Below are 24,307 nucleotides of genomic sequence, written 5' to 3'. Positions count from 1 at the left end.
TGTTTAATTTTCCAACATTAAACCAAGTTTATATTCCTGGGGTGAACCCAATTTAGTCATGTTATATAATTAAAAAAAATATATATATATATAATGGAATTTAGTTAGCTGATATTGTATTGTGTTTAGGCTCATGAGTGAAAATAATGGCCTATAATTTTTGTCTTTAAGAGTTTTTATATGAAGGCTGGCTTCAAAATAAATTGGGAAGTCTGTCTTGGTCTTCTTCTGTTCTCTGGGAAAGTTTGCTTAAGATTGTTGCACTTCTTCCTAAATAAGCTAATTATGGGCATATAATGAGCTATAAAAGCAAGTTAACAAATTTCACATACTAAAAATTAAAATAAGAAAGTATCTTTTCTGACCACAGTGATATCATTCTAGAAATAAATTTTTAAAAAGATAACTTTTTTAAGCCTTATGCAAGATCATGCTTATTGATTTTAGAGAGAGGGGAAGGGAGGGAGAGAGAGAAGAAGAGAAGCATAGATTGGTTGCCTTTTGTATGCACCGGACGTGGGGCCGAACCTGCAACATCCACCTGTGCCCTGACCAAGAATCAGCCTTTCCATTTATGGTCAAGCTCCAACCAACTGAGCCACACTGGGCAGGGTTAAAATGTAACTTTTAAAAATCCCTTATATGATGCCACCAGTGTCTGGGTTCTGCTCTTCTGAGGATACTGCAGACTCCCGGAGACAGTGATGGCGATGCTGCTCTTTGAGGAGCAACTGTTCTGTTACTCCTCCAGCTGCGAGGACCTCAGGCTCCCATGGGGTGGGCCCATGCATCTTATCCCGGTAGTCGCTCAGGGTCTGCAGAGTGCCCTCGTCCACATGCTCTGGCTCTGCAGCTACGCCTTCTCATCTTATTCAATCTTCTGTGGTGGACAGTGCTACCACTACCACCACTATGCAGCCGACCAGCAGTAGTGGAAGACTAGGAGATGTAGAAGGAGAGCTACCAACAGAGGTGGCTGAAAGAGAGGAAAGGTTTGGGGACTCAACAGTTCCTGAGATGCAGGGGCTGTCTCCAGAGTATCCTGAAAGCTGGAATCTGATGAACACAACTCTTCTGAAGATGAGATAAAACACTCAGAAGACCAGCAGTTCAGATTTCAGCTCTAAAGAAAAAGGAAAAAGACCTGTTTTGTTTTGTTTTGAACAAAACAAGGAAGAAAAAGAGAAAAAGTCCAGCAGAATATACAGCAAATATAATGATAATAGTGATAGTAATTCAGACTCTGACACTGATTTTAGCTTTGATGATGGGAAACAGCCAAAAAGAGCCAGGAACAAAGAGAAGAAAAAGAAACATGAGGTTGGGGAGTGGGGAGACAAGAAAAAAAAGGATTAAGAAAACGAAAAAAAGAACCCAGTGACTCAAGGTATAGGCATTCTGAAGGGAAGTTGAGAAAAGATATCTGGACTGAGCACTCAAAGATTGCAGATACCATGGATCTAATAGGGCCAGGAGCACCTATTATACACACCTCTCAAGGTGAGAAACCTTTGATCCATGGCCATGTCCTGCTCCCAGGTGAAGGTGCAGCTTTGGATGAGTATGTAAAAATTGGAAAGCATATCCCACAAAGAGGTGAAATTGGGCTGAAGAGTGAAGAGATTGCTACATTTGAATGCTCAGGGTATGCTGTGGGTGGTAACAGGCATCACAGAATGGATGCTGTATGACTACGTAAAGAGAACCAGATCACAGTGCAGATGAGAGGACAGTCTTTGCATCTTTTAACCAAGAAGAGAGATAGAAGAGAGAGTAACATTCTGGCCACTTTCCAAGAGATGGTATATAGAAAGACAAGAGAGAAAGATGACAAATAAAGACTTTTGTTCTACAGAAGGACTATGAACAACAGTTTTATATGACCAAAGTAGTATTAAAATGCTTTATGGCACTACTATACCTACTATATTAGTAAGTCCTACAAGAAGAAGCTGCTTTTTAATATATCTTCAGCAATTTATTTTTTATTTTTAACATATGCACATGGTTTTAAAAATACTTAAACACTACAGGAGAGTCAGTAAAATGTGAGTCATTTACGTAAGTCCCTGATCTTTTTCTCCAAAGAAATCTGTTTTAGTGTCTTCTATATCTGCCATGAGTTCTTTGTACATACAAGCATATTGTCTCAGAATAAACATTGAAGCTATGAAAAAATAAAATAATTAGACTTCCGGCCAAGATGGAGGTATAGGTAGACACACTGTGCCTCCTCACACAACCAAAATAAGGACAACAACAATTTAAAAATAAAATAACAACCAGAACTGAGAGAAAATTGAACTGTATGGAAGTCTGACAACCAAGGAGTTGAAATAAGCATATTCGTCCAGACCAGTAGGTGGGGGAGTAGCTGGGGGAGGGGGGAGTCGGGTGGCTGGGTGGAGAGGGGTTGCAGCACAAAAAGCGGCGGCACTGGGTGAGCAAGACAGAAGTGGGTGGACCTGGGCACGCAGGTGGTGGCTGGAAGACACCTGGGGTAGGGTGGCAACAGGCAGACCCAGAGAGGCAGTGATTGTGAAGCGAGGCACGGCATGCAAGGCAGCTGGCTGACCAAGCAGCCCCACATTCACACACAGATAAACCAGGCGAGGCTGGGGAGCAAGACAGACTGTGCAACCCAGGGTCCCAGCGCCGGGAAATAAAGCCTCAACGCACCTATTGGGGACACCTGTGGGGGTTGAGGTGCAGGGAGACTCCCAGCCTCATGAGAGAGTTCATTGGAGAGACCCATAGGGTCCTAGGATTTACACAAGCCCACCCACATGGGAATTATTACCAGAAAGGCCAAGTTTGCTTGGGGGAAGCGGCGGAAGGGACTGAAATCTGACAGGAGCAAGCGCCATTGTTCCCTCTCTGACCCTGCCCCCACATACAGCATCACAACCCAGCAACTGGGTTGCCCTGCCCTGGTGGACACCTAAGGCTCCACCCCTCACTACATAACAGGCGCCACAAGACAAAAAAAATGGCCCAAGCAGAAGAGCAGATCACAGCTCCACAGCAAATATAACTGAGCGACGAAGAGATAGCCAACCTATCAGATGCACAGTTCAAAGCACTGGTGAGCAGGATGCTCACAGAATTGGTTGAATTAGGTCACAAATTAGATGAAAAAATGAAAGCTACACTAAGTGAAATGAAGGAAAATGCACAGGGAACCAATAGTGATGGGAAGAAAACTGGGACTCAAATCAATGGAGTGGACCAGAAGGAAGAAAGAAACAACCAAACAGAAAAGAATGAAGAAACAAGAATTCCAAAAAATGAGGAGAGGCTTAGGAACCTCCAGGACATCGTTAAATGTTCCAACATCTGAATTATACGGGTGCCAGAAGGGGAAGAGGAAGAGCAAGAAGTGGAAAACTTATTTGAACAAGTAATAAAGGAGAACTTCCCCAATCTGGCAAAGGAAATAGACTTCCAGGAAGCCCAGGAAGCTCAGAGAACCCCAAAGAAGTTGGACCCAAGGAGGAACACACCAAGGCACATCATAATTACATTAGCCAAGATAAAAATGAAGGAGAGAATCCTAGAAGCAGCAAGAGATAAGGGGACAGTCACCTACAAAGGAGTTCCCATCAGGCTGTCAGCTGATTTCTCAAAAGAAATCTTGCAGGCAAGAAGGGGCTGGAAAAAAGTATTCCAAGTCATGAAAGGCAAGGACCTACATTCAAGATTGCTCTATCCAGCAAAGCTTTCATTTAGAATGGAAGGGCAGATAAAGTGCTTCTCAGATAAGGTCAAGTTAAAGGAGTTCATCATCACCAAGCCCTTATTATATGAAATGTTAAGGGGACTTATCTAAGAAAAAGAAGATAAAAAACATGTATAGTAAAAAGATAGCAAGCTCACAATTATTAGCAGCCACACCTAAAACAAAAACAAAAGCAAACTAAGCAAACAACTAGAACAGGAACAGAACCACAGAAATGGAGATCACATGGAGGGTTAGCAACAGGGGAGTGGGAGGAAGAGAGAGGGGGAAAAGGTGCAGAGAATAAGTAGCATAGATGGTAGGTAGGAAATAGGTAGGGGGAGGACAAGAATAGTATGGGAAATGTAGAAGCTAAAGAACTTATGACCCATGGACATGAACTAAAGTGGGGGGGGGAATGTAGGTGGGAGGAGGTGTGCAGGGTGGAGGGGAGTGAAGGGGGAAAATGAGACAACTGTAATAGCATAATCAATACAATATATTTAAAAAATAAAATAATTAAAATCCCATATGTTTAGAAATTAAGAAGTATGCTTGTAAATTTTGAAAGTCAAAGAAGAAACCACACTGGAAATTAGAAACTATTTTGAAATGGGTGACTACAAAATATTCCATATCAAAATCTGTGCTTTTTTTTTTTACGAAAGTAGTTCTTAGAGAAAATATACGTATAAAAAAAAGAAAGGTTGAAAAATACAGATGAAGTATCTGTCTCAAGAAGTTAGAAAAAATAAATAAAAAGCAGAAGAAAATATGAAGATGAAGCAAATATAAATGAAATATACAATATACATAAAATAGAATCAAGAAAGCCAAAAGTTGGTTCTTGAAAAGTTTAATAAAGTTGATAAATCTCTGAGAGACTTATCAAGAAAAGAATAAACACAAATATTAGGAGTGAAAGGAGGGGCATTACTAAAGATACTACAGACTTACAAAATACAAGAGGCTATATGAGCAATTTTATGATAAATTTTGAGAATTTAGATGCAGTGGCCAATTTCATGCTATTTTCTTTGTGAGAAGGTTTTTAATTAATGAGTTTTTAAGTAATATAAGACTTTAAATTTTTTATTAATTTTTATGTCAGTAGCACTTGTATCCTTCTAATACTGTGGCATAAAGTTACGGTGATAACTTTTCTCAACTATTCTTAAAACAAATACTTACATAACATCTACTATACACTAGCTACTATGTTTTACTGTGTTATTCTCCATGTCCAGTTTGACTGGATTATTTTTTAGGACAAAACTAGGTTCTAACTTTAAGAAATTTAACAACAGGCCTCCAGTCAAGATAGTAGAGTAGGTAAATGCGGTACTTGCATCCTCCTGCAGCCACATCATAATTGCAAGTAAACTTCAAAATAATTATTATTCAGAACTGCCTGAAATCTAGTTGAATGGAAGCTCTGTAACTAAGGATATAAAGAAGCCAGGTGGAGACTGGTACGAGGGGCAGAGATGTAGACTGGGCTGATCCCATACCTATGTGTGGTGGTTAAAAATCAGGAGGGATATCTCTGCTACACAGGTCCTCCCTGAGGATCAAGAAATCCCAGCCACACACCAGGCCTCTTATACAGCCCAGGATTCCAGTGCTGGGAAGAGAAGTCCACATAACTTCTGGTTTTGAAAACCAGTGGGGAGTGTGGCTGAGTGAGATGAAGGCTGTTGGAATACCAGGTGTTCCTCCTAGAACTTACTCTCTCTAAGCTACAGCATTGGGACAACAATTTAAAAAGCACCAGGGACATGTGTGGAGGAACTGAATTGTCTGGCTTTGGGGTGAGAGTTGGAGAGGTAGCTTTCTCCCAGCCAGAAGTGCTGGCAGAGGCCATTGTTCTTCTCTGAGCCCTCCCCCCACAGAGCCAGCAGGCAGGCACCATATGTGAATCTCCATCAATCTGGCTAACACTGTTCACCCAGCAATTCCCTGAGACCCCATCCACACCAAGCTGTTTTCAATGGCTTTTCCATATGAATGGCCTATCTTGGCTCATGCTTTGGACTTACCTAAAATCTCTCAAAGGTTCACAAACCCCAGACAAGCAGCACCTGGCCACAGTGTGCCTTGTACCTCTTGCTAAGTTGCCCCACTCCCAGCACTAGTAGCAGCCAGCCTCATTTCTCAGCTTGTCTTCTCCTGGGCACCTCCATGCCCAGCACAAGTAGCAGCCATCTGAATCCCTTTGTAGCTCATGCCAGGTGGCCCCAGGCAGACCCCAGGCAGGCAACAGACAGCGGCTGATCTTGGCCTGCACCTCCCTGGAGGACCCAGAGCCAGCAGACTGGGTGGACAACTTCAGACCACATCAGAGCATTACCCAACCACCTCCATGAGGGACATACTCAAGGGATGAACTCATTGCTAAAGTGGGTCCTGCTCCATGAGGATGGCCCTGCATAGCAGTTCCTTCTCTGTAGTTGCAGCCAGTACATACAGCCAATTGGCCTGTGGGTAAATCCCTCCCATTGACGTGCCACAGCAATCAAGGCTCAACTACAGCAGGAGGGTACACACAGCCCCACAGCTTTGGTGACTGGGAAGGCTGTACCACTGGGACATACAGGACATCTACTATATAAGGTTACTCTAGCAAGACTGGGGGATGTAGCAGCTGAACCTAATACATAGAAACAAACACAGGCAGGCAGCCAAAATGAGGAGACAAACATGTTCCAAAAGAAAGAATAGAACACAACGTCAGAAAAAAAACTAAATAAAATGAAGACAAGCAATCTAACAGATGTAGAGTTCAAAACAGTGTTACATGGATGCTTAATACTCTTAGGGGAGGAATAGATGAATTTAATGAGAACTTCAACAAAGAGATATAGGAAACTTAAAAATGGAGATAGAACATATAATAGAACCAGATAGAAATGAAGAACATAGTGTAGGGAGTCAACAGTAGAGTAGACAAAACAGAGGGTCATATCATCATTTTGGAAAATAAGAAAACAGAAAACAATCAGAACAGCAAAAAGAAAAGAGAATTTAAAAAATTAAAATAATTTAAGGAGTCTCTGGGACAATTCAAGTATACTAACATTCACATCATGGGAGTGCCAGAAGAAGAGGAGAGAGTAAGGAATTGAAAAATTATTTGAAAAAATAATGACAAAAATTCCCTAACCTGGTGAAATAAATAGACATATAAATGTAAGAAGCACAGAGAGTCCCAAACAAGATGAAACCAAAGAGGACCCATGTCAAGATACATCATCATTAAAATACCAAAGATTGAAAACAAAGAATATTAAAAGCAGCAAGAGAACGGCCCTTAGTTACTTACAGTGGAGTTCCCATAAGACTGTCGGCTTATTTCTCAACAGAAACTTTGCAGGCTAGAAGGGATTGGCATGAAATATTCAAAGTGATGAAAAATAAAGACTTACAACCAGGATTACTCTACCCACCAAAGCTATCATTTAGAATCAAAGGACAGATAAGGAGCTTTCCAGACCACAAAAAGCTAAAGGAGTTCATCCATCAAACCAGTATTATAAGAAATGTTAAAGGGTCTTTTTTAAGAAGAAGAAGAAGAAGAAAAAAAAGAAGAAAACTATGAATAAAAATTGGCAATAACTATATGCTTATCAACAATTACTTTAAATCTAAATGGATTAAATGCTCCTATCAGACGTAGGGTGGCTGAATGGATAACAAAACAAGACCCTTAGATATGCTGCCTACAGGAGACTCACTTCAAAAGACACAGACAGAAATTAAAGAGATAGGAGAAGGTATCTTATGAAAGTGGAAACTAAACAAAACAATACAAAACTAGAAGTGCAATACTAATGCTAGACAAAATAGACTTTAAAGCAAAGACTATAATAAGAGACAACAAAGGGCCCAGCAATTCCACTTCTTGGTATTTATCCAAAGAAACTCAGCATTATGTACAATAGCCAAGACATGGAAGCAACCTAAGTGTCCCTCACTAGATGAATGGATAAAGAAGTGGTGCATATACACAATGAAATATGATTCAGCCATATAAAAAAGGAATGAAATCTTGCCATTTGCAACAACATGTGGATGGACTTAGAGGATACTGTGCAGTGAAATAAGTTAGAGAAAGAAAAATGCCATGTGATTTCACTTGTATATGGAATTAAAAAAATAAAATAAATGAATAAGCTGACTAGAAACAGACTCTAGATATAGAGGAAGTTTTGACAGGTGCCAGATTGGAGGACAGTTAGGAGGATGGGAGAAAAAGGTGAAGGAATTAAGAAGTGCAAATTGGTAGTAAAAAATAGTCCTGGGGATATAAAGTACAGCATAGGGAATGTAGTCAGTAATATTGTAATAACTATGTATGGTGTCAGATGGATAGTAGTTTTATCAGGATGATCACTTCACAAGTTATATAAATGTCTAATTGCAGAATTGTACATCTGAAACTAATATAATATTGTACATCAACTAATTGAAAAATAAAAAGTTATTAAAGGGCAAAAAAAGAGAGTGATATCTAACAACAAAACAGCTCAGCAAATCTACATGGTGACAATAAGGAGGGAGTGCATAACATTGTAAAAGAAAGTGGACTAGTATCTACTTCATAGACCAGGTCCATAATTTGTAAAGTGTTATGGTTATTTGGAGATACCTCTGTTGCTGGGATTTCTGAGCTAGTGTTCAGGGACTTTTAGTAGATACATTAGTTAACTTCAGGGTATTTGTGATTCCTCTGAAATTATATAGAATAGTGTATGTGTATATGATCTTTTTGGTGGTAAGGAGAACAATAGATTTTCATAGGATTCCAGAAAGCTTAAGAATCACTGCTCTGCAGGATAAGAAAAGTTTACAAAAGCCACCAAGTACAGGTATTTTTTAATCTTTGTGATTTATGTCTCTGTTTGAGTATACCATGCTAGTAAATTATATAGATACAATTCTGTGACATCTATTCAATAAATATTATTTTGCTTGTATGTCAACTAAGACCTTTGTTTTTAAAGGTTCAGGAGCAAGTACATCCCAATCTCTCAGCTAATGAAGAATCTCTCTATTACATTGAAGAGCTGATTTTTCAGCTACTTAATAAATTATGCATGGCCCAACCAAGGACTGTTCAAGATGTAGAGGTAAAACTATTTCGTTATTTTAAAAACACACTGAACAACTGTACAAATTAATTTTTGAATTCAAATAGTATCATTGTTAATTATTGTAGACATTAATGCCATTGAAATCGTATGTGGATTATATGGTCAGTTCATTTTCAATAGACATCAAGACAATTCAATGGGGTTTGTCAGCAAAAAAAAAAAGTGCTAGAACAACTGGATAAATTTATTGGGTGAAAACCCCTTGAAACCTATTTCACACAAAAATTAATTCATGATGGATCGTGATCTTAAACATAAAAGCAAAAACTATAAATTTTCTAGAAAAAAATGCAGAGTACGTTCATAACCTGAGGTTGAAGCAAGTATTTTTTATAGAGGACTTAAAGACAGTAAGTATTAAAGAATAAAATTGATGAGGAAAAAAACATGTAAGTCATAGACTGGGAGAAAATGTTTGCAATTCCTTACAAAGAATTTGTATACAGAGTATGTTAAGACTCCAACAAATCAATAATAAAAAGATAGCCTACTTTTATCCCAAAGGGGCAAAAGTCTTGAACAGACATTTAGTAAAAGAAGATCTACTAATGGCCAGTAAACACATGAAAAGATGTTTAAGCTCACAACTCATCAATGAGATAGAAATTAAAACCACGATGAGTTACTATTTCCTAAAAGGGATGAAATTAAAGACCGATAAAACCAAATGTTAATAAGATGTAGAGCAACTAGAAATATTTACACTGATAATGGGAGTGGAAATTGTATAAACACTTCGGAAAATTGTTGGCAGTTCCTTATAAAGTTAAATATGTATCTAGCTTATGACCCAGCAAATTTACTCCTAGGTATTTAACCCTAAATAAATGAAAATTATGTTCACAAAAAGTCTTATACATGAATATGGAAGTAGTTTTATTCATGATAGCCAAAAATTAGAAACAATCTAAATTTCCATCAACAAGAAAATGGCTAAACAAATTGTGGTAGATTTATAAAATGGAATACTACTCATAATAAAATAAAAGAATAAACTATTGATATATGCAGTAACATACCTACACTTCACTGACATGATGTAGAGCAAAAAATCCAGACCCTAGGGAATACATATTGTATGATGCCATTTAGATGAAGTTCAGAAACAGCTAAAATTAATGGTGACAGAAATCAAGATGGCGGGTGGTTGCCTTTGAGGGGTGGAATATTTTATATCTTGATTAGTATAGTAAAGCATTTTTCAGAATTCAGTGAGTTGTATACTTCAGATCTGTGTATTTGCTGTGTGTATGAGGCAACATTTGTTGCCTCAATAAAAGACTAGTATAAATCTTACACACACACCACTAAAAGACCATGTGTGATGCATTGCTAAAATACTGTTTTGGTTCAGTAACATGGGAGTATTTTTAGATTTTTAGTAGTATCTGTGAGTATAGCTTTTTGAAATTAACTTTTGCACTAGACTGCTTATCTTATCTTTCCTTTGAAAATTGTTTCTATAATAAGTCAACAGCTTCCAGTATGAAGGAAAATCTTAATTTGGAGTAATTGAGCTACTATGAGTTTTAGAGACTCTGGGAATTAAAGCATTTGTTTTCCTATTTTCTGCTGTAAGAATTGGTCCTTAAATAAATATAATAAAAGCATACTTCTCAGTAGCTAAATAATCTCAAAGCTGAATATAATTTAAAAAATAAATTCTGCTCAATTGGGGTTTGATTCACTTATCATTACTTCCCTTATTCATGCCAATTACTGGTTCAATTTAAGGTTAGATGAATCATAAATCATCATTTAAAAGGCTTGCGTTTTTTTACCAAGAGATGCATTTCCTTCATTGTAAGCTCTGCCACCCAGTTGATCCTCTAAGAGGTACATGATCTCTCTTCTTTTTAAAATTCTTCTCTATATTTGAAGCTTCAAAATTAGTGAAAGGGGAGTGACTGCATAATAATTATTAATAATGATTAACTTCTGCTGGTATTTTAACCCTGGAAATCTTACTATAAAATCACTGATGCAGTATTTTATGCTAGCTTTAATCTTTCCTGACATTATTACTTTTTAAAATCTGTTTCATTTTAATTATGCTTATATTTAAAGCTTTCTGTTTAAATTTTACCTTTTTATTTACCCATGGGAATCATGTTGAAGAATCTTGATAATCCCATTGATTTTTTAAAAATTTTACTTATTACAGGAATCAAAACCTTATGTTACTATTATCTGCTACCATTAAGAATGGTGGTAAAGTTATATGAATTTTCTACTTAGAGCACTTCTATTAACAATAGTACTGCTATGATCTGAATAGGAACGAGTTCAAAAGACCTTTCCTCATCCAATTGATAAATGGGCTATAGCTGATGCACAGTCGGCCATAGAGAAACGAAAACGAAGAAATCCTCTCTTATTGCCTGTGGACAAAATCCATCCTTCACTGAAGGTAATAAAGAAATTAAACATTGGGGAAGTTCTTTATAACAAATAATATTTACCTATAGTATTGGTGTATATATAGTATAGTTTGTGTTATTGTTTATGTGCACTTGTGTGTGTTTATATTTGTACTTATACATATATATTTCTTACTATGTGTACAAAATGAAAATAAGTATACTTTGTTAAAATCAGATTGCCTTTCAAATAATATTAAAAGTTAGTAATAAGCAATAATGTATTTTTGTGGTATCTTCTGATGACTACTACCCCTTACTGATTTTCAGCCTTTTGTTGATTCAGAAAATGCATAGCGAGGGGAAGGGGAGTGGGTAGAGGTGGCAGAGGGTATAGGGAGGATAAATCGTCATGGAAAAATATAATTAAAAATAAATTTAAATTATTTGAAAAAAATGTCAAATACTGTGATTTCAGAATTGTTTTTAAATTAATCTGTATTTACCACAGGTATTTGTATATACGTTGGAAAATAGACTGGGAATATTAATTAGTCTATAGAAAATACTTGGTGTACATAGATTTGAATGATTGATACCCCTTGGTATCAATTTTAAGACCCTCCCTTCCCTATACATGGATCTTCTCAATGGAAACCATTGTAATCTGGAGATATTGGTTAAATCAAGGTCCTTGAATATAGCAGATGCTTGTCAGATAGGTTTTGGATAATGTATTAATTAAGAGGTTTTTGGTAAAGTTCAGCCCAAGAGTTCCTTTTAGAATGAATTCTTTTTGTTTGGTACTAAAAGCAGATTTGTTAGATTGGGGTCTCTTTTTGAAGAAAGCCCCTGGTACTGGGTCCACTAACTCATTTTATATCTTATGGTACCTGTAAGTTTTGACATTTGGTTTATAGAAAGTTCTTTATAAGTGAGAATGTTAAATGAAATTTTAAGTGTTTAACTGGTACTTGATATTGCCATTTTTTAAAGAATTAAATTGTTTATTTTTTTCCACAGGAAGTTTTAGGGTACAAAGTGGACTACCATGTGTCCTTATATATTGTGGCTGTACTAGAGTATATCTCAGCTGATATTTTGAAATTAGCTGGTAATTATGTTTTTAATATTCGACATTATGAAATATCTCAGCAGGACATTAAAGTGTCAATGTGTGCAGATAAGGTAAGTGTTAAAAGGTATTTAGACTTAATTTGAGTAATAGTGACTATATGTTATGTCTACCTCCCTCTTTTTATGATTATATTAGTAATTTTTATAAGTATTGGTTTCGGAAGACAGAAAAATGCTGACTTTACAAACTAACCATGGTATTTCCAGATTTTTTCATCATGTGATAGGATGAGAATCTCTATTTTTTCCAGCAAGAATCTTTTGCGTATAGGAAAGAACATAGAGACTCTCAAACTAGCAAGAAAAGTAGTTTGAGTTTGTCTTTATTTATTTGAGTTTTTTATATTTTTAGAAAGAGACTATATATAGGGTATTCAGATACTTTTAAGCTTAAGAAGTAATTTTGAAAAACATGCTTGGGTTTCATAGAATAGTTTAGTGGGGCATGGGAAGACAGAAAAAAATATGCAATGCCAAAGTTATTTCCTTTTGATAATCTGTTGCACTTATCTTCTTTTTTCCTGGTTGTAAGGTACTAAGGAAAGAAATTGAATACTTTGTCCCTCTTCCTTTTCTTTCCTTTTTACTTTCCCTCCTTTTTTCTTACTTTTTAATTCAATATTTTTGAGTACCTGTTATGGGCTAGTCACTGTTCTGAGCATTGAAGATATAACAGTGAACAAGTCAGCAAACACTGTGTTAAAAGAAATTTATTTTAGTAGTTAATAAAAATAATGTAAACAACTAATTGTAGCACAATGTAATTAAAACTATTAAGTGGATAAGTCAGAGGTGTAGGGATGACTGGGAACACTTCACAAAGATACCACCTAAACTAGACCTCCAAGGATGAAGGGCCCTCAGGATCTGGCACAGCCCAGCGGTTCTCTACTTTAACCGTACATCAGAATTACCAGAGAGCTTTTGAACAATCCTGATGTATCTCACCCCCAAAGATTCTAATTTACTTAGCCTGAATTGGGCCTCCAAGTCTCAGTATTTTCAAATTTTTTGAAAGTAAACCAGGTGATTCTGATGAGCAGTTATGATTGAGAGCCATTGTACTGTGCCATAGTCTCAAAAATGATTAATTTCATAGTAAAAATTCTTTCTTATTTCTATTTTGAATTCTAAAATTATGGTTCATAATTTTGTTTTTGTTTTTATCTCAGACTTTTAGTAAAATTGCCTGTGCTTTGAACCACTTAAGTTGCCAACATAGTTTAGTGTCCTATAGACAAAAACATTTTCCTGCATAACAATAATATGACAATTAAAATCCAAGAAATTTATGTTGATGCATTATACCATTTAACCCTCAGATCCCATTCAAATTTTGCCAGTTGTCCCATGATGTCCCTTATAACAAAATGATCCAGTCCGGAATCATGTATTGCATTTAGTTGTCATGAATGTTTTTCTCTTTCTCTTTCTTCAGTTTGAAACGGTTTCTCATTTTTCCCTTAACTTTTACTACCTTGACAGTTTTTAGTATTACATGAATTATTTTTTTAAATATCCTTTTCTTTTTATGTTTCCTCTGGATTAGATTCAGGTTATGGATCTATGGCAGGAATATCATAGAAGTGGTTCTCATTGTATTTTCTCACATGGCACTCGATTTCATTGTTTCCATTACTGGGGATGTTCACTTTGATCATTTGATTAAGGGGTTGTCTGTTAGGCTTCTCTACTTTGAAGTACTCTTTTCTCTTTTATAATTACAAATGAATATTTTGTGGAATATTTTGAGACTATAAATGCCTTGTTCCTCATCTCACTTTGTTTATTCATTTGTTTATTTTAATGTGGACTCATGGATTCTTATTTTATTCAGTGGGCCCTAATCTATTACTTTGTTATTTAAATACTCAAATTGTCCCAGATTTAGCCAGTGGGAGCTTTTTCAAGTTGGCTTCTCTGTCCCTATCATTCTTTGAGGACTCTCTTTTGTTTATTGTTTTTTTTTTTAAATATTTTATTTATTTAATTTTTTAGAGTGAGAGGAAGGGGGGAAAGAGAGGGAGAGAAAAAACAATGTGTGCTTGCCTCTTACATGCCCCTACTGGGGACCTAGCCCACAACCCAGACACGTACCTGGAAATCAAACTGGGATTCAAACAGCGACCCTTTAGTTTGTAGGCTGGCGCTCTATCCACTGAGCCACACCAACCAGGGCCAAGCACTTTCTTTTGATACAAGACTAGGTTCAACTTGTTCTTTACTTACTGCTCAAGCCTGGAATTGGTTGTTTTCTAAGATATCCTGGTTCCTTTAGTGGCTAGTGGTATTTAGAAACCAAGATCTGGGTGCTAGATGAGCTTATTGCTATTTGAGCATCATTGCTCTGCTCTCTTAGAGGCCAGAGTTAGGGAAAATATGTATATTTATGTGTATATATTATATATGCATACACATATTTATTTATTATGAGTTCACAGATCTCTTTGAACCAAATCCAATGTCACAGGTTTATTTTAGCCTCCCCTTTTTCATATTTGTAGTTTCCTTCTCTGAGAGGGAGAAACCTGGATCCCATTTTTCTTTTTCTTTTTTAAAGATTTTATTTATTTATTTATTTTTAGAGAGAGAGAAGGGAGAAAAAGAGGGAGAGAAGCATGGATGTAAGAGAGAAACATCGATCAGTTATCTTTCATAGGCACCCTGACCGAGGACTGAACCCGCAACCCAGGCATGTACCCAAACTGGGAATTGAACCATGACCTTCCACTTTCCTTGATGCCCAGCCAACTAAACCACACTGGTCAGGGCCAATTTTTCTTAATATATTTTCCTATTTGATCAATTCTCCTGTGTAACCAGCCTCCTGGCAGGCCTCTCTTCTGCTTGCATAGGCACCTGCCTTAGCCCCATTATGGCTTGGAAACCTTTCTTCCTTTTATATACACTTTCTTTACTCCCTCACTCAAGCTCTGATAATACTCTGTTGGGCTCCTGCTTTGGACCACCTTCTCTAGCACCCCTCATCAAGCCGCTTTGTCATGTGGGTGATTTCTTTACCCCAACTGATCTCTAACCTGCTGTGTTAGGTGTGCTTTTCTCTATAGTTATCCTCCTTACTCCATTCAGAGTCTGCCACCCTGAGATGGACCACCCTAGCTTTTCTTCACCCCCACCTTTCAGGGAGTCTTACCTTATTTGCTCCATTTCCTCCTCCTCTGCCCATTAGAATTATTGAGGAACTGTGGGAAAGAAAGACTTTATACCATGTTTGAGGTTCACCTTTTCCATGATTCTTTTTAAAGGTAAAAGCAATTAAATTCTAAATAATTACAGTTTCAGAATTTGCAAGAGGCCAAATCCTCACAATAAACTGACAGTTCATCATACAGCTTCTGCTTGGGCACTGGCAAACTCATTTCTTAAACACTGTTGATCCATTTTTATAAAATCCTAATAAGGTGAAATGTCTTTCTCATACAAAGTTAAAGTAGATTTCTCTATTTTGTTTTTAAAGATTTTATTTATTATTTTTAGAGAGAGGGGAAGGGAGGGAGAAAGAGGGAGAGAAACATTAATGTGTGCTTGCAACCCAGGCACCTGTCCTGACTGGGAATTGAACAGGCAACCCTTTGGTTTGCAGACTGGCACTCAGTCCACTGAGCCACACCAGCCAGGGCTTCTGTTAACTTTCATTCATTAATTCTAATTCTTTCTCCTAAATTACATTAAATAAGACCAAACTGTTTTTCAGAATAAGTTATTTGAAGTATTTTATGTACTAAATCTTTACCTTTTGAGACTTTAAAAAACAGTCTTCATGTGACATGATTTTCAGATCCCACTATTATTTTACTCTTAGCCTATAATTTCTAAAACTAAAGATAAAAATCTAGATTTGGTTTGACCAACACAGATTATAGTGAAATGCCTTCCTTTATTCTGTGTTGTTAATTTATAATTTCAGCATTTTGGGGCATGAGGACACCCATGTCACTCTGCTCACTTATTGGGTTTGCAGATATCTAAGCTCCCTAGGACTTTTCACATGTGATACTAGTTATTATCCTATGTCTTTGATTTCTTACAACTGCTGTTGATTTTTTTCATGTAAGTTTGAACTCAAATTTGTCCCTCGAGCATTTCATACTGTTATTGAGACTATGCATCAACATATTGAGATACAAAAATCTAATTTTGTCATTCAGCATTTTCAATGTCCTTCCCAGCTTTTTTAAATGTGTGCAAATGGGAGAAGCAGTTTTAGTTGGAATTTTTAAAAATGTTGAAAAAACAATGTATGAAAAATGAAATTTTTCATATTATTAGAGGCATGCTTCTAAGAATAAATTACCACTTTTTTTATATTGTGGCCTTTTGGTCAGCTACTATTTTGCCTTTTGTCGACTCAGTGGTCAACAAACGTTAAAGGACCAGAGGGTAAATATTTTAGTCTCTATTGTATCTATTCATCTTTGCCTTCATAGCACCATAAACAAATGGGTATGGGCTGTGTTCTAGTAAAACTACTGTGGTGGGTGCAATATGGTCTATGGACTATAATTTGCCCATCTCTTTCTACCATGATCCCAAGTTTGTTATAAGAAACTATCATATGCTTGGCTTAAAATTAAGATGGCTTTATTTCTGGGTCTAGTCCTGTGAGTGGAATAATGAAATTAATATGACATGGTGTGATCTTAGTTAAACTAAACTGATTTCTAGTGATCTCTGGTTCAAGAGCTCATAACCCATCTTGTTTAGTAAACTATTTGAATAGATGATTTCTAGGAATCTGTATAAATTACTGCACAAGGTCATATAATTTGCCAGACAAATGATGAGAATTAACCTTTTTTTCTTTATGTTTAAAAATAAAAGCAACATTTGACTATATGAAGTATTCTGGCACATCAAAGATTGCTTAGAATAGATGATCACAGGAAAGAATTATACAACTCAACCCCTACTATAATTGTCACTATTAAGGAAAATAATATTCAGACTGGAAAAATAGACATATGTGCTTAAGAGGAAAATTGATGTCTAAGAAAGACAAGAGAATCTAAGAAAGACAAGAGAATAAGATAGCATAGAGCCACTCTCAAGTTTACTTCCCCAGGCCCAGATGTAAGGAGTTGAGTTCTGTGTTTTTTTTTTCTTTCATGGTAATAATATTAATCTATCTGTTCCAAAAACTGGCCCTACTTCTTTGAACATGATGAAAAAAATCTTTTTATTATTCTAGTATTTTTTGATTCTTAACTCATCTGCAGTTTAGCCTCCTTTACAAGTCTTAATAGTTTACAAACATGTACAGTACATGTGTGCTTTTTAAGGGAATATCTTTTGTATATTGATTGTCTGTCAAATTCTGTGGATTTGAAATCATGGTCCTTATCTTTAGAAATTTCAATACAAGTGTTTATACCAGTAAAGGAGAAGATTGCTACTGGAGGACCTAAGCCAGTGGAAAAGATTCTGATAGTGGAGCCAGAGAGAGTGGGAAAAGCTATACAAAGAAAATTATACATGAGCTGAGTGATGAAAATGGCTAGGTATTTGTCAGGTAAATAAATATGGTACTTGGAAAGGAAGTAAGAGAAGATATTCTAAATTATGGAGAATACAAGGAACTGACCAGATTTAGGAAGTATTTCTGAATTAATATTAACAGGTTGGGGACTGATTTAATACACAAGTTGGAGGAGTGGTAAGTCTATGGTAACAAGTTTTCTAGTTATGACGATCAAGTAGGTGATGTTGTTATTAGTGATTGTGAGGTGGAGTATACCTATATAGGTTTAATCAAATAGGGACATAAGTAGCAAGTCTTTTGTAATACTTGTCTAGAGTCCAGAGAGATGCTGAGGCTAGAAATAAACACTTAAGGAGTCATTATCATTGAGATAGTAATTGGAAATCATTTAAGAAGATGAGCTTACGCAGGAGGAAGTATAGTAGATGTAACTGACCACATTTAAATATTTCTGAGTTAGATTCAACAAGATCAGAAGGGCAGTATTTATTTTGTTAATTGCTATATTTTATCAATAACTGTCACAGTTTCTGGCGATTATTAAATACGAACAATTTTAGAATGAATGATTATCTTATAGTGTGTTGTCAGAATTTCCTCTTAACTCTTTGAAGTTGTTTTCTTTTGGAGCTTCTTTTTTGGGATTATGCCTTTGTTTCCCTGAACTCTAAGAAAGTTTTCAGCCAGTCTTGAATATATAATTACATAGGTACCATTTTTCTTTATTAACTATGTTTAATTATGAAAACTATGGTCACCTTTTTTCATACTGCTTTTTATTTACAACTGATGGTTGCCTGTTGTTTGACTTATGTCCATACTAGCAATCTTTACTATTTTCTGAAAAGGGAAAATTGTTGCTATAGCAATTTAAGCATCTGTGGGTTGCTTGGTTTTAACAAATAATTTTAATAGCAGTTGTTCATGTAGTAAATAAGCTTCAGAAAAGTATCACACTTTTAATCTATCATGTGCCTCTACTATAGTATTGTGTCATTTCATATTTTTCTCCCTTGAACTCATCTAAGTACATAAAACATCTTTATAGGTAGGGCAGGGAACTACCATTTTGAATGTCTGCTATTTGGCAGACATAGTAGTGTGCATTTTATGTATATTACCTCATTGGATTCTTTTATCAGTTCCATGTTATATATAGGAATCTGACTTTTTAAAAGAATAATCATCTGTAATCACAGGTGAATAAATAGTTGAACTAGAATTTTGGCTTGGATTGTTCTCCAAAGCTATGCTCTTTTTCCTATTGTGTGTGTGTGTGAGAGACACACACACACACACACACACACACACACATTTCACTATTAGGTTTATCTTATTCCAAAAATACTTCTTTTTCCACATCAACTTTCATATTTCCCTTGTTTTGAATTTTTTCATATGTATTAACCTGTAATACACACAGTTCTTATTGTTTAGTATGTTTAATTGCAAGTACTTTGAAATGGCTTGGTAAAAGTAAAGAAAATAAATCATGCATTATCAATTTATTTCTCAGGTTTTGATGGACATGTTTGATCAGGATGACATAGGTTTGGTTTCTCTCTGTGAAGATGAACCTAGTTCTTCAGGTGAATTAAACTATTACGATCTTGTCAGAACTGAAATTGCAGAAGAAAGACAGTATCTGCGGGAACTAAATATGATCATAAAAGTGTTCCGAGAAGCCTTTCTTTCTGACAAAAAGCTGTTCAAATCTTCTGTAAGTACCTTTTTGGGTTTGAAATTCTGTCTACCCCAGAGTCAAATAGCAGCCAAAAATCATAAGTAGTAATAACTCTATATACTTTATGAGTATACAAAACAAAAATATTATTTTATATAGTATTTGTGTGTTTTTTAATTATGTGAATGTTATACTAATGTAGTAAGTTTGGTGACAATGAAAATTAGATACTAAATGAGGAAGGGGGATCACACTGGAATGGAATCTTTTTCTGCTATGCAGTAGCTAAGATTTATAGTCATTCATTGGAAAGCAGTGAAAAAGATGTATGGTCTAGAAAAGACATGCTTTATTCTCTCTTTTGGTAGGTACTTCAAGGCAGTAGTTTAAAGATTTAACAGTGGAACTTTATAAGAATAAAAGTTTATGCAGAGTAACATGTAAACAAAGGCAGATCTCTGTTGGAAAACAGGGTGGGAGTGGGGAGAGTAGGATGGGGACCTGGGGAGCTTTGACCATCTTTTTTATCTGTAGCTTTGAAAGTAACCTGTAAAGAATCCAGCTAGACAAAAAACACTTTTTTCTTGTTTTAAATACTCACCTGAGGATATGTTTATTGAATTTTTTTTAAAGAGAGAGTAAGATATTGATGTGGGAGAGAAACATTGATTGGTTGTCTCCCATGTGTGGCCCCAGCTCGGATCGAACCCGCAGCTTAGGTATGTGCCCTGAACAGGAATTGAACCTGCAACATTTTGGTGTATGGGACGATACTCCAACTAACTCAAACCACCTGGCCAAGGTGACAAATACTCTTTTTTAAGAAAGATTTTTTCCTATATACTAATCATGAAATATATAAGAAAAAGAAATGAAGATAATTTCAATAAAAAGGGTAAAATACAGGTGAATAAATGTAACAAAGGAAGTGAAGGACCTATATACACTGAAAACTACAAGACACTGTTGTGCACAATTGAAGAAGACACAAGGACATGGAAAGATATTCTGTGTTCATAGATTGGAAGAATGAACATAGTTAAAATGGCCATATTACCTAAAGCAATGTACAGATTTAATGTAATCCCCATTAAATCCCAATGGTATTTTTCAAAGAAATAGAACAAAAAAATCAAATTTGAAAAAAATTATAGTACTATGTTAAGTAAAATATTATTAAAATTTAAAATACCAAAATTATATGGAATCATGAAGGACCCCAAATAGCCAAAGCCATCCTGAAAAATCAGAGGTATCATGCCCCTTGATTTCAAATTATACTACAGAGCTACTGTAATCAAAATAGTATGGTATTGAGCCAAAACCATACAATGGAGAAGGTAAAGCCTCTTCAATGGTACTGGGAAAATTGGATAGCCACATGCAAAAGAGTAAAGCTAGACTGCTGTTTGACACCGTACACAAAAAACTTAAAAATGGATTAAAGATTTACTAAAAGGCCTGAAATGATAAAATATATAGAAAAAAACATAGGTGCTAAACTTAAGGACCTTGATCTCAGAGAGGCTTTTGTGAACTTTATCCCAAAGGCAAGGGAAGTAAAAGCAAAAATAGATGGGAGTACTTCAAAATGAAAAGCTTCTGTACAGTAAAAGTAACTATAAGCAAAACAAAAAGCCTTGGCCAGGTGGCTCAGTATGTTGGAGTGTTGTCTCATATACCAAGAAAAGATTGTGGGTTTGATCCTAAGTCAGGGTGCGTATGAAAAACAAGCAATTGATGTTTCTCACATTGATGTTTCCCGCCCCCCTCTCCCTCTCCCCTTCACCCCCTACCCCCCCCTCCCTTTTCTCTCTCACTCAAATCAATAAATGTATTCTCAGGTTAGGATTTAAAAAAAGAAAAGACAACCAACTGAATGGGAGATGTTTGTACATGATAACTCTGAAAATGGACTAATGTCCAAAATATATAAAGAACTCATATAACTCAATACAAAAAAAAAACAATTTAATTTAAAAATGGATGGGGCCCCTTTCCCATCTTGCAAGATGGTAGATGAGAAAGCTGAGAAGCCGATACTAAGGAGAAGAAACCTGAAGCCAAGAAGACTGATGCTGGCGGCAAGGTTAAGAAGGGTAACCTCAAGGCCAAGATGCCTAAGAAGGGGAAGCCCCATAGCAGCCGAAACCCTGTTCTAGTTGGACGAATTGGTAGATACCTGATTGGATATGTATTTCTAAAAGACCATTTACAAGAGGAAGTATTCAGCAGCCAAATCCAGGATTGACAAGAAAAAGGAGAAAGGTCTTGCTACTGTCACAAAGCCAGTTGTGACAAGAATGGTGCTACTCAAGGGGTTAAACTTTGCAAAATGGCTAGATCTTACCCTGCTGAAGGTGTGCCCTGAAAGCTGTTGAATCATAGCAAGAAACTCTTTAGTCAGCATATGAGAAAACTGCAGGCCAGCATTACTCCCAGAGACCATTGTGATCATCCTCACTGGGTACCACAGAGGCAAGAGGGTGGTTTTCCTGAAGCAGCTGAGCAGTGCCTTGCTATTTGTGACTGCACCTCTGCTCCTGAATTGAGTTCCTTTACATAGAACACATCAGAAATTTGTAATCACCACCTCCATCAAAATTGATATCAGTGGTGTAAAAATCCCCAAACATTTCACTTATCCTTATTATTTCAAGAAGCTGTGCAAGCCCCAGACACCAAGAGGTAAAGATCTTCGACACAGAAAGAGAGATAGGAGATTACAGAGCAGTACAGGGTTAATCAAAAAGCCATAGACTTGCAAATTCTGCCAACAAAGTTATTTCTCAGTTTCAGGGCTATCTTCACTCTGTGTTTGCTCTCATAAAAGGGATTTATCTCACAAATTGGTGTTCTAAATTTCTTACGAAGAACCTAATTAAATGCCTGATCTGTTTTAAAAAAATAAAAAAAATTAAAAATGAGCAGAGGACCTGAACTTTTCCCAAGAAGACATACAAATGGCCAACAGATACATGAAAAGATGCTCAGCTTCACTACCTGTAAGAGAAATGCAAATCAAGACCACAATGGAATAGTTCCTCACACCTGCCAGAATGACTCTGATCAGTAAGACAAGAAATAAATGTTGGAGACAATGTAGAGAAAAAGGAACCCTTTTACACTACTGGTGGGAGTATAATTTGGTAGTCACTATGGAAAATTAAGAACAGAGTTACCATATGATCTAGCAATCCCTCTTTTGGGTATCTACCCCCAAAATTTGAAACATTTATTTGTAAGGGTATTTGTACCCAGTCCGGTATTCATTGCAGTGTTATTCACGGTAGCCAGGACATTGAAACAACCAAAGCATCCTTTGATAGATGATTGGATGAAGAAGATGTACATATATATACAATGGGATATTACTCAGCCATGAAAAATGAAATCTTACTATTTGCAGCAACGTGAATGGACTTAGAAGGTACTATGCTAAGTGAAATAAGTCATACAGAGAAAGACATACATCATATGATTTCGCTTATGTGTGGAGATCTAAAGCACAAACAAAATGAAACAAACAAACAAACATAGATACAAAGAACAAATTGATAATCACCAGATGGGAGGGGCTTGGGGATGAGTGAAAAAGGTGAAAGGGATTAGGAAGTACTTATTGCCAGTTATAAAAATACCCATGAGGATGTAAAGTACAGCATAAGGAATATAGTCAGTAATATAATAACTATGCATGGTGTCAGATGGGTGCTAGACTTATTGGAGTATGCACTTCTTAAGGTATATAAATGCCTAGTCATGGGGTTGTATACCTGAAACTAAATAATAATTTATGTCAACTGTAACTGAAAAATAAATTTTTAAAAAACTATTGAGAGTCTATATTTTCCAATACATTTATTGTGTGTAATCCAAAAAGCTTTTAACTTCCCTTATTTGTGGTTGACTTTATTATGTTTTGGAATATATTATATATCTTAGAATGTATTAGTATGTGACTGGCTGAAAATACACTCTTAATACTTACATGACTTTAGTAACTTTTAAACAAAATTCTCAACCTCACATCTTAACCTTTTTGTTTTTCAGGACATTGAAAAGATTTTCAGTAATATTTCAGATATACATGAATTGACAGTAAAACTTTTAGGGTTGATTGAAGACACAGTTGAAATGACTGATGAAAGCAGTCCTCATCCCTTAGCTGGCAGCTGTTTTGAAGATTTGGCAGAAGTAAGTTTATGAAACACTTTATTTGCATTTAAGTCTTAAAGGATGTATTAAGACATTTAGTAAGATATTCTTTGTGAAAATTAGAAGATCCTGCTGGCTGCTGTAAAAAATACTACTAGCAAAGTATAATTTCACTGTATTTATAATGACATTTGGTAGTGTGTTTATGATAATAATCATGGCAAAAGTTAATCGAATAGTAAATTTTAAGATTTTTTTTAATGGCAAGTGCATTTAAAGTAAAAGAAATGGTATTGACCATAGCTGTTTAGCTTTTGTGGATTTTAGTCTTAATTTCCAAAAATTGAAAAGGACGTTTGTATTTCAATTTTGTTTCCAAAGTGAAAATCATTTTGTTTTAAATGGTTATAAAAATAATGTAACTCATTGTAAAAATAGTTGCAAAGAGACAAATATAAATAAAATGAAAATCACTTCATTTGCAATACCCACAGATGATATCCTCATAACATACAAAATTTTCTGCACACACATACAAACCTATGTATACTTACAGAAATAGGATCTCACTCTTTTATTACCTGCTCTTTTTTTTTT

The 24,307-nt window shown here is 35.8% G+C and overlaps 1 protein-coding gene and 2 pseudogenes across 2 annotated transcripts in view; all 3 read left to right on the top strand.

Annotated features, from left to right (window-relative positions):
- The window catches only part of SOS2 (SOS Ras/Rho guanine nucleotide exchange factor 2), a 94,202-nt gene that overhangs the window by 17,135 nt on the left and 52,760 nt on the right, over positions 1 to 24,307 (top strand). For both annotated transcript variants that reach the window (XM_045822131.1, XM_045822130.1), the window contains exons 2-6: positions 8,722 to 8,847; positions 11,150 to 11,281; positions 12,255 to 12,419; positions 19,385 to 19,588; positions 23,606 to 23,749. In XM_045822131.1, the coding sequence (XP_045678087.1) occupies positions 8,722 to 8,847; positions 11,150 to 11,281; positions 12,255 to 12,419; positions 19,385 to 19,588; positions 23,606 to 23,749 (771 nt within the window). The remainder of the gene's footprint in view (positions 1 to 8,721; positions 8,848 to 11,149; positions 11,282 to 12,254; positions 12,420 to 19,384; positions 19,589 to 23,605; positions 23,750 to 24,307) is intronic.
- LOC123808338 lies at positions 705 to 1,838 on the top strand (annotated as a pseudogene).
- Positions 21,565 to 22,413, top strand: LOC123807984 (annotated as a pseudogene).

Source organism: Phyllostomus hastatus, unplaced genomic scaffold (genome assembly GCF_019186645.2).
Source record: "Phyllostomus hastatus isolate PE091 unplaced genomic scaffold, TTU_PhHast_1.1 phas_scaffold_501, whole genome shotgun sequence".
NCBI classification, from domain to species: Eukaryota; Metazoa; Chordata; class Mammalia; order Chiroptera; family Phyllostomidae; genus Phyllostomus; species Phyllostomus hastatus.
The sequence above is the reverse complement of the archived record's forward strand: the minus strand, read 5'-3'. Positions and strand labels throughout refer to the sequence as shown.